General features: G+C 50.4%; 1 protein-coding gene across 2 annotated transcripts in view; it reads right to left on the bottom strand.

Annotated features, from left to right (window-relative positions):
- Window positions 1–16279, bottom strand: part of SLC25A1 (solute carrier family 25 member 1) — a 44291-nt gene extending 28012 nt beyond the window's left edge. Inside the window, exon 1 of one of the 2 annotated variants that reach the window (XM_030582548.1) lies at window positions 16153–16279. In XM_030582548.1, coding sequence (XP_030438408.1) covers window positions 16153–16264 — 112 coding nt within the window. In that variant the 5' untranslated portion in view covers window positions 16265–16279. Of the gene's footprint in view, window positions 1–12978; window positions 13004–16152 lie in introns of those variants that run through there. The other variant, XM_030582550.1, reaches the window with a different exon arrangement.
- Between the last annotated feature and the right edge of the window lie 28 nt (window positions 16280–16307).

Genomic DNA, 16307 nt, shown 5'->3' with positions numbered 1-16307 from the left:
ACCCGCCAAACTGCCAGCATCGACTGGGATCCAGGAGGGCTGCCAATCATGTCTGCCCTGCCCCTGCAGGCTGGGATTGTTATTCTGACAAACCACACAGCGGATCACCCCACTGAGCACAGAGCCTGGACACACGCCACTGCCCTGCAATGGCAGCAGTGCCTGGTCCTGCTGCGGACACGCTCGGCCAGACAAGTCTGGTTGACAGGAGCAGGCTGCGGCAGTACAGTGCGCTGTACATGTGCCCCCGTGCCAGCCCACACAAAGCCGGTGAACCACTACTTAGGCAGCCCTGACCCTTTAAGATGAAACATGGAGGTTAACAACAGGAAATTCCTCCCCCCCCCCTCCAATCCTCACCTCCATGACCACAAACGTCCCCCGATGAGAGGAACTGCTGCACATGGGTTGGGCTGGACACCAGGAGGTGGTTGGGAGTGGGGCACCGTCAGGTTAGGGCTTCCAGGCCTAGCACCCAAAGGGTGGAGCCTTATTTGGGGTACACAGGGCTCCTTCATCCATGACTACCAGAGAGAGTTTGACGGGATTCCCAGAAGCACTAGCCCAGGGATAAGCAACCTATGGCATGTGTGCCAAAGGTAGCACGCAAGCTGATTTTCAGTGGCACTCACACTGCCTGGGTCCTGGCCACCAGTTCAGGAGGCTCTGCATTTTATTTAATTTTAAATGAAGCTTCTTAACCGTTTAAAAAACCTTATTTACTTTACATACAACAATAGTTTAGTTCTATATTATAGACTTACAGAAAGAGACCTTCTAAAAATGTTAAAATGTATTACTGGCACGTGAAACCTTAAATTAGAGTGAATGAACGAAAACTCGGCGCCCCACTTCTGAAAGGCTGCCGACTCCTGCACTAGCCATTTCTATGGCTAGCGAGATCATCCACAATTACATTGGACAGGATAAAGAACAAAGCTCCCTGGAAAAATCTGCTCCCTAACTCGCAGGGTGGTGGGGTGGGGTGGGAGGAGAGGGGTGGGCAGGTTAGGAAGAAATGACTACTATGAGCAGATTACTCCATAATTGTCCTTTGCTGGGATTCTAAACACCTTCCTCTGGAATATCTGGTACCGACGGCTGCCTGTGGGAGAAAGCATAGAGAATGGGGGAGCTGAGCAGACCCATGCCCAGCAGCGCTGAATGCTGTGCCTACCCTGTGTATACTACAGGGGTAAGCAGAGAGGGGACTCTTATTTAAATAGCTCACTGCTGTGGCCAAGAACTCGACTGACAGCCCTGCAGTCTGGGTTGCTACAGATACAGCATGGGCAGCTGCAATGCAAGCTTCCCTCACAGCACCATCCTCAAACCTCCCCCTTATCTATGGAGCACAGACAACATACGCAGTGCTAGCCAGCACGTGGCGTGCCAAAGAGGTGATCAGGGCTAACTCGGGACATGGCAGGTGGAGGTCTGCTAAAAACACCCATCCACTAGGAACTGGACCAAGGCCACCAGCTTATTTTACAGAGTCCACTATACAGCCACCATGTGGTAATGAATGAGTCACTACTGCCCTTGGATGGAGTCAAACTGGCGAGCAAGATGCAAAAGGCTCCATATTCCATTAACAGTCACCCCTGGGATAAGCCATTCTGATACCCAACGTTAGTTGCAGATGGTTTTATTATCCTTTGGCTACAGCACAAGCGATCTGAAACAAGCGCCACGTTGCTCTTAGTGGGCCATCAAAGCCAGATTGCTGCTTCACAATCAACCCCACGCTGCTATGGAAGTGCAAAGCAGTAAGCAATTATGATGCTCACTTTTAGAATATGGAAGGAGGAGACAATTCAGCCGTGTGGTTGTTCCAGGAATGCAAGCTCCTCCCTTGTGGTTTCAGACATCTCTGGAACAGCTTGGTGAAACGAGAGAGTCTCACATACAAAACTTACTGCTTATCTGACACTTATGGACGCTTGTATGTACCATGTACCCATGGAAGCCTTTTATAGACATACACCCACACGGGCAATATATGTGGGGGATGATGCCAGGAAGGCCTTTTGCTTCTTTCCCACTGGATCTATTTCTGGGGTCTGTTAGCACAGCCTCTTTGCTCTGTCTGAACCAGCTGAGGCTCCCTCCCCAAGGCCTGTCTGGTCGGGGAGGTTTGCTTAGCAGCGTTTGGGTTTATTTAGCACTGAATCCTGGATCCTAGCAGGTGGGGAGAGCAGATCTGCAGCCTTAGAAGCGGTTCTTGCGTTCCAGGGAGCGGTTCCCCCTGAACGACTAGCAGCACGACAGAGCGCGATGGGAAGAGGGGACATGCACCGTGATCTGGGAGGCAGTAACTGTGCTGTGGTACAGACACCACCATTTACTCTCACACTCCTGGCCTTAGCGTCTGATGTATCAATTGAGAAAGCTAAAAATAAGGTAACGATTTATAATGCTCTTTACGGTGCCCTCCCCACCATGGCCTCATCCCCTTCAGCATGCGGTGCTTTATTCGTGCAGGACAATTAATTCTATGGGAATGAAGCGCCCCAATGCCTATGACAGCCTGCAGGCTAAGCACCAGTTTGTTTCCAGACCTCCCCCTCCCCTGGGGTGCCAATGGCCAGTGAGGTTGCAGAGGGCTCTGTAACTTGTTTACCAGGACTTTAACCCCTAGAGTCAGTTCTTGCAACACTGCAGAATCAGCAGCAGTCAACTCTTCTCTAATTACCTGGGGAGTTGAAAGAGCAAGTGAGAGGGAGGGTGAGCAGCTTGGACTCTGCACCGAGGCTCTCAATCATTAGCTGGACACCCTTCGGAGCCAAAGGAGAGAAAGACTGCCCTTCAGCGAAGGTCACAGCTCACCCACTCTGGCAAGCATCAGTCAGAAGCAGGGACAGTTGTTGCTCTCTGTCTCTGGCAATCGAAGGGATTCTGGCTCCCCCAGTTGGCCAGGCAATGACATCTCCCAGTTGAAGGCCATGGGTAGGAGGGGACCAGGCATCAGCAGAAGGATCACTTGCAGCACATCTCCAGTTAGCATGTGAACTCCTTGACTGAAAGTGTCAGTGAACAAGCCCCCATGGCCACCATGGAACTAGAGCTTGTTGGGAAAGTAGGGTGCTCTCTCTCCCCAGGAAAATTTAGAATTGTTGACAAACCCAAAAGTGGGTTTAATTTCTCTATGGGCCAAAATATCGAGACAACTGTTCTATGATAAGTCTTCAGACAAAGCTCTGACGTTTCTAGCGCATTGACAGGACGGTGGAGTTTTTGCCAGGGTTAGAGCTTTAATCCAGCTGTGATTCACATAACACACACGACAGTGCATGCACACAGGAGGTTTCCGATTTGTTTTTAATTGGTGATTTTTATGTGCCCAACACTGTGGCCTCTGGGCATATGAATCAAATTAAGAATGAGCAACTCGTTAAAAGGCTGCTTAAGACTTCACCACCACCAGGCCCTCCCCCTCCCCCACCACCACCAGGCCTGTCCCAGTTCATGAGAACCTCCCTAATGATGCTCCACAGAGAAAACATTTGTTTGACCCAAACTAGGGCAAGACAAGCTGGGGTCCTACGCACAGGAGAAGTGTGTGACATGCAGTGACATCTACTCATGAGATTCCCAAGTCAGGGGCCCACACAGCAAACACTGAACCTAGCACTTAACACAACATTGCCTTGTGGGCTGACAGACAAACCAAACCATCCTACAGTTGGTGTCATGCTTCTTCCTTATGTCTAGCTATGGAGAGGTTGAGCACTTGTGAATGAAATACACCACTAGCAATGTGACACTAGTATGAGCGTTTTGAGTTCTAGACATGGTTTGCAATCACATCAGCTAATCACAGGGCTCTGTGTGGAACAGATAAATTATGTCCCTTGGAAAAGTGCAGATAGGACGACTCTATGCAGTTATCACAACCCTCTGGGTCATCTAGTTCCACACACATTCTCTCCTCCTTGGGGATCAGCAAGAGTCCATTCAGGCAAGGTGATTTGCAGGACAGGTCAGAGATCAGCTGCAAAACCAAGGTAGCAACTCTGGACTTCAGGCTGTAAGGCTTAGAGTGTAAACAATCTAATTTTGACCCCCACCCCAACGCTCTGCCTTTTCACACACAACTCCTTTTGGCCTGAAATTTCACACTGTTAATTTAACCTAGAGGAATGGGTTTTTTAAAGCTTTGAGATCAGACTAGGAAACCAACATTGGGCCATTCCCTGAAAATTAATGAGGGGGGCCTTAAAGACAGGAAGGATTGTATCCATGTAGTGATGGGATCCATTCCTTTAAAAACAGATCACCAAGCGAACAAGACATAGCTAGTACTTGGGGGAGGGAATAACTTACTACTGTACCACAGTCTCCCTCAGCAAAGCATCCATCCCGTTTGCTGCGTCATGATTAGATGGAACATTTTGTATTTAATAGCAAGCAAGGATGGCGTTGCGTGTTACAATTTATCACTTTCACTGGTGGTAAACAATACTACAAACACAGTCACACACACAAAACCATATAGTTGGGACAGCAACATCCTCATACTCGGTAGGTGGGGAATAGACAGAACTGCAAATATTTGACTTCTCTATTCTGAACACTATGTTGTCAGACTTGTAAATAGCCCTGTGTAAACAGAGCTGTCGATAACACTATGGAACGGGATGGAGTAATTTGTCCCTAACTTCACTGGAATCATCTGTTGCCTCAGCTCTCCGCCATTTCCCAACTTCCTCATGCACAAAGTAATGAAAAAATAAATCGGCTGAGAATGTAAGTCATTTTATAGAATTCACTGGCAAGAAAAGGGATAAACACTAAACTGAACAGTCACATGAAATCTAAAGCCCCAGAAGGCTCAAAGGCCTGATTTGCTGAAGCTTTTGTTGCTTATAAAAACAGAAAGGAGAGGACTTTCATTCTCTGCAGCTCCTCAGACTCTGTCTACACTGGCACTTTCCTCGTTAAAACTTTTGTTGGTCAGGAGTATTAAAAAAACACTCCCCAAAAGACAAAAGTTTTTATGAAAAGCACTGGGGTGGACAGCACTTCGTCGACGAAACATGTGCTCCCGGCGACAAAGCTACTGCCCCTCGTTGGAGGTGGTTTTATGATGTTGCCAGGAGCGCTCTCGCCCAACGATAAATAGCGGCCACACAGCGCACCTTACAACAGCGTGGCTGCAGTGGCACAGCTGCACCATTGTAAGGTGCGCAGTGTAGACATAGCCTCAGTAAGAGGAAGAATGGTAGAGGGGGTTCCAGAGCAGCTCCTGAATGTACTTTGCTAGAACAGAGTCTGTGTTTGAATGGCATCTGCTCAAGAGCACTTTACAAGAACAAAAGCGAGCAAAGATGGTTCTAGGCAGTCATGTTCCAGGCTTAAGAACTGGCTCTCAAACAGGACAGACTCAGGCCATGTCTACATCTAAAATTTTGCAGCGCTGGTTGTTACAGCTGTATTAGTACAGCTGTATAGGGCCAGCGCTGCAGAGTGGCCACACTTACAGCAACCAGCGCTGCAAGTGGTGTTAGATGTGGCCACACTGCAGCGCTGTTGGGCGGCTTCAAGGGGGGTTCCGGGACCGAGAGAGCAAACCGGGAAAGGAAACCAGCTTCGCCGCGGTTTGCTCTCTCGGTCCCGGAGCCAGCCAGCAAACCGCGGGGAAGGAGACCTGCTTGCTCGGGGTTCCGGGACCGAGAGAGCAAACCGGGAACGCCGCGGTTTGCTCTCTCGGTCCCGGAGCCAGCCAGCAAACCGCGGGGAAGGAGACCTGCTTGCTCGGGGTTCCGGGACCGAGAGAGCAAACCGGGAACGCCGCAGTTTGCTCTCTCGGTCCCGGAGCCAGCCAGCAAACCGCGGGGAAGGAGACCTGCTTGCTCGGGGTGCCGGGACCGAGAGAGCAAACCGGGAACGCCGCGGTTTGCTCTCTCGGTCCCGGAGCCAGCCAGCAAACCGCGGGGAAGGAGACCTGCTTGCTCGGGGTGCCGGGACCGAGAGAGCAAACCGGGAACGCCGCGGTTTGCTCTCTCGGTCCCGGAGCCAGCCAGCAAACCGCGGGGAAGGAGACCTGCTTGCTCGGGGTGCCGGGACCGAGAGAGCAAACCGGGAACGCCGCGGTTTGCTCTCTCGGTCCCGGAGCCAGCCAGCAAACCGCGGGGAAGGAGACCTGCTTGCTCGGGGTTCCGGGACCGAGAGAGCAAACCGGGAACGCCGCGGTTTGCTCTCTCGGTCCCGGAGCCAGCCAGCAAACCGCGGGGAAGGAGACCTGCTTGCTCGGGGTTCCGGGACCGAGAGAGCAAACCGGGAACGCCGTGGTTTGCTCTCTCGGTCCCGGAGCCAGCCAGCAAACCGCGGGGAAGGAGACCTGCTTGCTCGGGGTTCCGGGACCGAGAGAGCAAACCGGGAAAGGAAACCAGCTTGATTACCAGAGGCTTCCTCCTTCCACGGAGGTCAAGAAAAGCGCTGGTAACTGTCTACATTGGATTACCAGCGCTGGATCACCAGCGCTGGATCCTCTACACCCGAGACAAAACGGGAGTACGGCCAGCGCTGCAAACAGGGAGTTGCAGCGCTGGTGGTGCCCTGCAGATGTGTACACCTTCAAAGTTGCAGCGCTGTAACTCCCTCACCAGCGCTGCAACTTTCTGATGTAGACAAGCCCTTAGTAAGACAGGGATGACTTGTTCAAAGGACACTTCCTGGGCCAGCAGTTACGGTCTCTTCATTCCATCTGCCTTCGCTGCAGATTTCTCCTTCACAGCCCATCTAGCCCAGAGCCTCTCTGCTGATTTCCACGGTAAAGTCGTACTCCAGTGACTACGACATCACTCCGTCACCTTGGAAGCGTTTGTGATGCTGCCAGTGCTCCAATGATAGCAACACCGATCAACAAGTGGAACAAACAACAAGCGGAAAATTTCTAAGCAGCATGAAAAGCAGTTTAGGTTCAAGCCTGGAGGGTCTAAGCATTTCCCTCTGCGTGTTCTTTAAGCCAGAGCAGCAGGAGCAAGTGAGCCGAGCGCCCCATTTATTTTATACATGTGAGCGCGCTGCAGTGCTGGTGCAAGCTGCCAGGTGGACAGCTGTGCTGCTCTTTACAGAGCTGGAAGAGTATGGGCCTCAGCAGGGCAAGCTTCCTCCTGCCAACATGCCTCTACACCGACCTGGTGGGCACCATCTTTAAAGGCCAGAGTGGAGTTCAGTTTCCATGGCCTACTCTGTCCTGAGCCAACCACCAGGAAAGGCATTGCATTAACGTGGCCAGTTTTGTGATGCTTCCACAAACACACTGGGAGCCAGACTGAGCCACTATGAATTTACCAAGTGCACAGAAAGAGGTTAATACTATTAGTAAGAATGCCCCAGAAACTGAATTTTAAAACAAAGCCCTGAAAGGGTTGAGTAAGACTTTGCAGGAGATATTCTTTGTTCACCTGGCAGCCAATGAAAGGTACCGAATCCCAGCATCTGTAAGCAAACAGCTAATGCTATGCCTTGAATTTATACAGTGGCATTTGGCCATGAACTGATCTACAAACTATCCAGGCATCCCTTCACTTATCACCACAACGCAATCATCCGCAGGGCTCCATTTTATCAGGCAAGACTGCTTTAGCTGGTGTTTCCTGCAAAGCACAGCTCAGAGCGTCAGTGCAGAAAGAGAATACAACGTTACCTAGCGCCTCAGGTCATTCACTCGTGCAGAGCCAGCAGCTCTGATTCATCCCTCATTTTAAACTGATTTTCCAGCTGTTTCCAACAAGAGACTCTCGCCAAGCTCCTTGCTTTTACGTCCTGGACAGCGAGCAACTGTGGAAGCTCAAGATCAAGGGAGTTCAATGGCTGGGCTCTGGGCTTTGCTAAGAGTTGGGGCACAGTGGTAGAAAAGAGGCTCCAAAATGAACTCCAGCTGACAGGATGAGCCCAAGCTATACTGCCCTGTAAATCCAGGGTCACTATTCTCCAGGCAGAGGTGAGAATTATACCATTTACATTCACAATGCAAAGCCTTTCTGAGGGGAGGGAGGGGGAGAGAGAGAGAGAAGCTTGTAACATCACTCAACTGTCAGCTAGAGGTACTGATTAACTCAAGGAAGAGCGATGTCTTCTTCCAGATGCTTACATAAACACAGAGAGAAGCACCCTGCAGAATACAAATCCAAGCATCCATAGGCAGTATAAACTACATCACAATAACTATCTTTAAAGGATTGTGTTCCAGACCCCACCCAGCCTCCCCTTCTTCACAATACACACACACACACACACACACCTCTGAATCAGTATGGAACTGAAGCACCAGGAAGTTAGGCTGGGCACAGCTGAGCAGCCAGCTGCAGCTTCCCACCCTGGGAATTTTCCGCTAGCCCAATCTGCAGCATAGTTTGGAGCAGCCTCAGGGCTGCTCTAAGCTACACTAGCTAGTTATGGCCCTGAAAGCCCAGCCCACCAGCCAGGGATCAACAAAACTCAGCAGCCTTGCCCCTTTCTCCTGGCCACATTCATAAACAATGGAGAGGGGTCTGAAAGTGGAGGCTGCTACACCAGCTGGGGACTCCCACATGTTAAGGGAATCCCTAGCCAAACAGAGACCCTGGCCTTACAGCTGCCTGATGTCAATTGCAAGTGTGGGGGAGAATCTGGCCTGATTAGATTTGCTCGTAAAATACTGTTCCTTCCCCAGCCCTCCACAGTCCCTCAGCGCCTCACCCACCCCCTTCCCCACAACTCAACACTGAGCATCTCAGGAAATGCAATTTAAAGCCACTCCTGCCGCCCCCAGAACTGCACAGCTGAGGAGTAGCCCATGCCTCTTCCTAGCCGTGATTTGGTGCTATTGACTCTCCCATGTGGGGTAGGCCATTTTAAGCAGGACTTTGCCAGTTATTGTTGTTCAGTGTTGAACAGCATGAATGAGCCCAGAAACTACTGATGGCGAATGTTTTCAAAGCCTGGCTTGGACTCCGGCAACTGGCATGGCTGGGACTCTGCTTCCCCACCTGTAACCTGGAGATAAGGCTCCCTTTCCTCACAGACACATTGTGCAGATCATGGGCAGGCTGTTCGCAGTGCCCTACAGACATGCAGAGAACTACCTCAGCCTCCATTGAGTGCCACAGGATCTCACGCCATCCCCCAGCACACAGAGAGGAGTCCCACACGCTAGCCAAGTGCTGGGAAACCTACTCTAGAAACACCGCTAGCTGTATGTTTTTCTGCTCTAAGGTGGGAAGTGCCTCCGTGCCCAGCAGAGGCAGGGCTTTCTGAAGGGAATGATTTGGGGATCTTAGTGACGGGCAGGACACTTAATTACTTTTTTCTACTAAAAGACAACAAAGCAGTGCGAGAGCTCAGCAGCCCGTGACTCCCTGTTCATCCCAGGCAAAGAGAATATGCTTTCGCAGTGAGAGGCCCTGAGCTGGAGCCCCTTCCCCCTCCCACAGCAGAGATGTCCCCAGTGTTGTTCAGAGGAGGCCTGTTCATACACATTACGAGAGAGGAGATTTCAATCTCCTAGCAGAGTCTAGCACTGGTGAGAAGTGCCAGATAGAGTTCCAAACACAACAAAGAGGATAAATGGGAACCTAAGACAGCATCCAGGAGAACATCCTCAGCAACGCGCCTCCCTCCAGACCTGGGATGATCACTTCTAGGGCTTGTGCTCCCCGGCACATCCAGTCTTTGCCTTCTCTGCTGAGATGGCCAGCAAAGGAGCCAGTGGGTACCCAAAGATCAAAGGCAGCTGGTAACATCTGCAAGCGGGTCGGCAAAACCGACCCGTAGGTGCCCTCAAAGGCTGTTTGTGAACAGCAAGTAAAATATCACATTGCACTGGACCCCGTATAGGGCAGGAAAGCCTCCCTGAGGTGCCTCCGCTGCCTGGAGTGCAGCTGACAAAGACACCTGTCTGTTCTAGAACCAGAGGGCGGCCAGAACCATTTCGCCCAAAAGAACACCATGCGGCCAGAAGTCCGATCAACTGGGGCTGGCTTCAACGTGAGCTACAAGCAACGGGGAAGTGAGATGGAACATGCAGTCAGAATGAGCACATTGTTTCCTTAAAAAGGAGTATCATTTTACCTGACGGTCATATCAGGTACCTGGATTCCGCCCCCGCCCCATCTCCTCTGGGACCCCAGCCATCTGTGCATCAGCACCCCTTCATCTCCAGCCCAATTTCTTCAGTTAAGCCACAAGCCTGTGACAGGTGAAAAGTGCTTCCAAGGGGTGAAAAAACAACAGAGGGATGCTACTGAGTGAATCCAGCAGGAGGAAGAGGTTAGTCCTAAAGAGTGAACCCTCTGCTTAGGCACAACCACCCCCAGAATCCACAGCGAGAGGGAGAAGGAATTGGGAGAGAGAAGTGGGAGCTGGCTAAAAATCATACCATTTAAAAAAAAAAAAGATATTGCTTGAGAGCATGTTGGGAATCTCTTTGCAATTCACAGCAGGCGCTGACATACTGTGGCCGATAGGGCCCTTGGATACTACGCCCCTCGGGAAGCTCCTCCTTGGGAGCAAAGTACGCTGGGAGGAGACGCTATGGGGATTGACTGTTATACAGCACAGTGGCACTGAACTCCCAGCCAGAGAAGCCAGTCCAGGATCCTGTTCTCATCAGTACTAGTCTGTTAGCAGATCTGTGTTGTAATTCTTCATTTTGCGAGGACTATAAGGAGCAAGCCGATGGGGAGAGCTATACTTTCTTCAGGCAGTGCTGGAAGCCCCAATCCTTGGGACATGGACAAAGCCCTAGTGAACAGGGACCCGTCCTGCATTGGCAGAAAGGCCTGGGCTATACAGCTTGTGCGCTGGTATAACTATGTTGGTCAAAGGGGGGTTGTACAGTTTGAACGATACCTTCTGAACGATAACAAGGTCTAAGTAGGTCTCTTCCCATCTTTACCACCCACAATGTAAAGGAGTTGGAGGGTCTGGAATGCAATGAGGTAGTTTATTGGCACCTGATCCATTGACAAACCCTGTAAATATCAGCTAGCACCTTTAATATAATAGGCTCACATGGGCCACGTTTTCCCTGTCTAAAGGAACGGATGATTCCGCACTGGCAGGAACAGAGCAGTTAGTACCAGGCACCATCCTGATGGATCAGCTTATTTAACGCAATTATGTCCAGGATGAGGCTAGCCAGTGCTGCCTGCACATTACAGATCATTTTAATTTACTGCATGTGAAGAAGGGGCCAGCATTTCAACAGGGCCCTTCTTTCATCTCATTTGCTTCACAATCACGAAACTGGCTGTTCCTCCAGACCAAGCAAAATTTAACTTAGGGCTATGTTACACAGACCTACCCCTGACCTAAGCTGGAAGCCAGTCAAGACAGACCCACCCACCCCATACCTGTAAATTTTTATGCACACCTGTGCCATGTAATTCCTGCTTTCCTGCAGACCCAGGATCCACTACACCTTGACAAACAACGGAAAGCCACCGATTCCCCAGTGATCAGTGAGCTCCCAAGGAGCCAGGGAATGGCAAAGGCCTTTTGGCAGGGGCACATTCAGTGTGTTATGCAACCTTTCATAATCTTTGGATGGACTGTGGAAAACCTGCAGGCTTCCCCAGCCCGACTCATAACCCTACAATCGTTTCATGCCTGGAGCTCTGCAGTTTGGGCTCAGCCGAAGAGCTGTGTAGATAGCCACTCCTGATGAAGCTGGGGATGGCTATCCAGAGGCAGTAGATAAGTTGGCCCACCGTGTATGGCACAGTTACTTTTCACAAGAACAAGCTGGTGGGATCAGTTTCCCTCTCCCCCAAAGGTTGATTAAGCTCCATTTTTAAAAGACAAGACAAACCAAACTATGATACGCACATAAGAACTGGCAGAGCAGATCAGACCAGAGACCTGCTCCAGCAGTAGGGACCAGGGCCAGAAGCTTCAAAGGAAGATTCAATAAACCGAACAATGGACAGTTATGGAACAGCCTGCCAGTGAGACACAAATGTCTTCCAATCCCCTGGCAAACAGTTGCTGGCGTACGCCCTGATGGGTTTATGTCCCAGACAAAATGTGTAACTGTGGATGTCACTATCGGTCCTTCTGCAGATAACCTGGGGTGAACAGTTTAGTAACAAGCTTTCAGACTATCCAGTTAATCTGAGGCCCCAGCTCCTTGTCACACCTCACAAAGAAGGCTCCCTTTGTATCGCAAGAGCTGCATACATTTCACGCCGTTCGCTGACTGATTGCGAGTCAACTCTGCAACTTCTCCAGTGGTTTCTCTTTTTGACAGGCCCATCCAAGCATCAGAGAGTGTGACGTTAACTAACGCATCTCAACTGACACAAAGCCAGAGGTCACCGATGGCAAACAGAATTGACTGGCAGCAGGCAGTGGCTCCAGCAGCAAGAGACAGGTAAAGCTCCCTCTTAGGTCTCTGTTAAGACAAGCCAGCGCTTCAGACCCTAAGGGAAGGTGGACAGTCGGCTGGAAGAACAAAGGGGTGGACGTGATCATGGAGGAAGGGAATTAGCTGGGAAACACAAAAGCTCTAACGATGCAGATCACATCAAAATGGCTGTATCTATTTCATTCAAGAGGAAAGATTTCCATCTCCATTCTAGGAATTTCCCTGTGGTTGGGCAGAGGAAACGTGAGCTAATGTGCCACTAAAAGTGAGTTCTATGAGACTTGGTAGGGCACCCACTTTTCAACAGATACAGATGTAGTGGGCCAAGTTTATCTCTTGAGTAGCTCCACTGACTGCAGTGGAGCTAAACTAGAGAGACTTTGATCCAAAAACAAGCTGATTTGTGGAAGTAATTTCATCCCACAAGAGATGAGGGGCAGCTGCAGAGCTGTTACGAGAACCCAAAAGCTGTGGCTTTGCTAAGTTTGTCCCTGTTGATGAAATAATTCTAGCAAACCTATCCAAAGCCTGTATGTGTTTGCCTGTATATTACCTGAACAGAGATCACTAACATTGTGATATCAAAGTCACAGTTCACAGTCAAAACCTTACAGCTAAATTACCTGGAAACATATGTCAGTATCGTCGACTTGTAATGGTCCATGGGGAGTAGGCATCCAACTGATGCATTCATTTAGAATGCCTCAGTTACGTGCAAAGTAAACTATGAATCCCTGCTCAAAATTGGGTCACCCCTGCTGCTGCTGGACCACCACCATCTATGTGCAACAGGTTTTAATGGAACATCCTCGTGGATGGAACGTCTGGCTGTTGGTTACATCCAGCCATACAGAGCCAGCACACTTCCTGGATGTACCTGTTGCATCCTGGAATTCAAAATGAAAGAAATCAGAATGTCTCTCTTTGGCTCATTATCACCACACAGGTTTGAAGGGAACATGGCATCAGTAGATTACACTGGGGAAGGAGGAGACTGAGATTGTTAACATGCCACCCCACCTACATACCTTTCAGTGGAGGGGGAAAAAGAGGAGCACAGAGTAATGTACTGATCATTCATTCACCTGGGGCTGTGAAACTGAACATCCACCTCTCCAAGACACTGAGTGCCAAACTCAGCTCTGGTATAATGATGCGTAACTTCCACTCAAAGGGACCTGCATGGCTTCCATGAAGAACTCCCTTCCCGTATTCTCTGTCACCAAGAGATCCCCCAGAGTTACAGAGGAATGAAAAACATGAGTGCTCCCATTTCCTCTAAAGGCAGCAGCGCTGTGCAAGTCAGAGATGGATTAAGGAGGGAGGGCACGGAAAGAACCAGCTTGGGGGTTATAACCAGGCAGCACTTCCAGGCTCTGAAGTCACATTTCTGTGGTCATTACTTCAGTGGGGAGAGCCCCACTCCTGTTCCTGTTTGAGAACATTTCAGTGTGTTTACACGTCCTTGCATCTCTCTCACCCAATTATTGGCAGATTGTGAATTCAGATAATCAGTGGGGAAAACCTTGTACTTGGAACATAAGCTCTGGCTCCTGGGTGCTGAGCACCCACTATTTTTTTTCCATGAGTGCCTGAGCCCTGGAGCACCCACCAGTCAGTGTCTGAGTATGGAATGTGATGAAGGAGTTTGTTTATAAACAAGTATCAGAGGGGAGCGGTGTTAGTCTGGATCTGTAAAAGCAGCAAAGAGTCCTGTGCACCTTATAGACTAACAGAGGTTTTGGAGCATGAGCTTTTGTGGGTGAAAGAGTTCATGAAAGCTCATGCTCCAAAACCTCTGTTAGTCTATAAGGTGCCACAGGACTCTTTGCTGTTTATAAACAGAGGCAGGATGATTAAGATAACAAAAGGCTTGTCATTAAACTAAATTAAGTATCGTTAGATGATCCTGAAAGCATTGCCAGACACTCCAGTTAAAAGATGGGAAACAAATGGTAGGAATAAATGGTCCGTTTTCAAAATGAAGGGAGGTAAATAGTGGTGTCCCCCAGGGGCTTGTAGTGGACCAGTGCTGTTCAACCTATTCATAAGTGATCTGCAAAAAGGGGTGAACAGTGAGGTGGCAACCTTTGCGGAGGATACAAAATTACTCAATATTTTGCAGTCAGCTTTGGACTTAATGTTACAAAGGGCTCTCACAAAACTGGGTGAGTTGGCAACAAAATGGCAGATGAAATTCAACGTTAAATGCAAAGTAATGCACATGGCAAAATATAGTCTCAGCTATATATAAAAAAGGAGGGTGCCTAAATTAGCTGTTACCCATCAAGAAAGAGATCTTGAAGTCATTTGCAGTACTCGCTTTCCAGACTACTGCAAATTTATAAGAATCCTCCTCACGGTACCTGTATCATCCTGAACACATTCTCAAGCTTCAGAAGATCTCCAGTCACCAATAGGACAGACACAACTGAATAACTTAACTGTCCTTAATATCCATCAGAACAATACCAGGGAACTAGATGTAAAAAAAGATTGCTGACAGTTTCATCCAGAAAGCCACAGTGAGGCATAATGCCTTTAAACAGGGACGTTAGTGAAGACAGCTTGTAGGTGATTGCAATGATTTTAATGTACTGTAATTCATGATGATGTAATTATGTAGTTCACAACAATTTAATTATTAAATAGTAAAGATACCAATGACGGACACAATTCAATAACTAGAATATGAAAGAAGTGTATAAATAGGTTGACAATAGCCTTCTCCCAAAACTGGCAGAGTGCCCCCTCCCTACACACACACACACACTCCTCTTCAAAAGCACCCACCAGCAAAACCAAAAGTCAGCGCCCGTAACTTGGAGGGCCTGCAGTGTATCAAATATACAGACTCATGATTGCACAGACACAAGGAGTTGAGTGAAGAGCACTGCAGTGACCCTTTCTGCCCCCAGGGGCAGTGCTAAACCTCAAGCTACATAAGCCACAGTGTGACACATCCCCCAAAGGGGTAAACAGGGAGCTCTCTTGCCTGGTGAGGAAATCCCAGACTAAAGTCTGGCTCAGCCCAGATCCAAGCCATAGTCTAGAACTAGGACAGAGTCTTGCAATCAGCATCCCGATGCAATTCTGCACAGGAAGGTCCCACTGCAGCCAGGGTGCCACAGTCAGTCCCAGGGTGTGCTCACAGCTATGGGTGTTGTGTTGCCTAGACACTCCCCTCAGCTCTGCACTCAGATCTCCCCTCACCCTGCGGGTAGAGAAGCGATCACCACTCACTGCCCTGAGTCCCGGGGAACTTTAAAGGGCCGAGCAGGACATGCCAGGAGAGGCACGTCTCGAAGCACGGGGGCAATCTGCGATCTGCAATTGCATCAGACAGTGACACAGCTGCCAAAACTCAGTCACCAGCCCTGCAAACACCCCCCCCCCAAACTTAACGAGCGGGGAGCAGCGCTGCCGTAGGAACCCGACACTCCCCGGGAGGAAGGAATGGATGCCCAGCTCCCTTAGGCAGAGCCAAGGGCGGCTGTCAGGCACGGAGCCGCGCACACAGCGGGCCAAAGTTCAGGGCATGGACACGGCTCTTCCGGGCAGCCCAGGAGACCTCCCAGCGGGACTGAGACCTCAGGGTGCCGGGCACGACAACTCGCGGGCTGCGCGCCTGTCACCCCCCGGGCAGCAGCACAGGGGAAGCTCAGGGGGGAGGGGGGATTTGTTGCACCCAGGCGGCCGCTCCTGACGCACGCGAGGTGCTGCCCCCACCCCAGGGTGCAGCGAGCGCTTGGAAGGGGGCGGAACCCGGGGCCCGGCGGCCCGCGCCGAGCACTCACCTGCCAGGATCGCCTTGCCGGGGTGGGTGAGCTTCGCCCTGCCGGCCGGGGCGGCGGCAGCCAGGCAGCGGGGGCTGGGGAAGGGGCTGGCGAACGCGGGGCGGGCGGACATGACTGCGGCGGGCGGGAAGCGGCCGGCGGACGGGCCCCGTTTA

Source organism: Gopherus evgoodei, chromosome 13 (assembly GCF_007399415.2).
Source record: "Gopherus evgoodei ecotype Sinaloan lineage chromosome 13, rGopEvg1_v1.p, whole genome shotgun sequence".
Taxonomy (NCBI): domain Eukaryota; kingdom Metazoa; phylum Chordata; order Testudines; family Testudinidae; genus Gopherus; species Gopherus evgoodei.
Note: the sequence above shows the minus strand (reverse complement) of the source record. Positions and strands in the feature narration are given on the sequence as shown.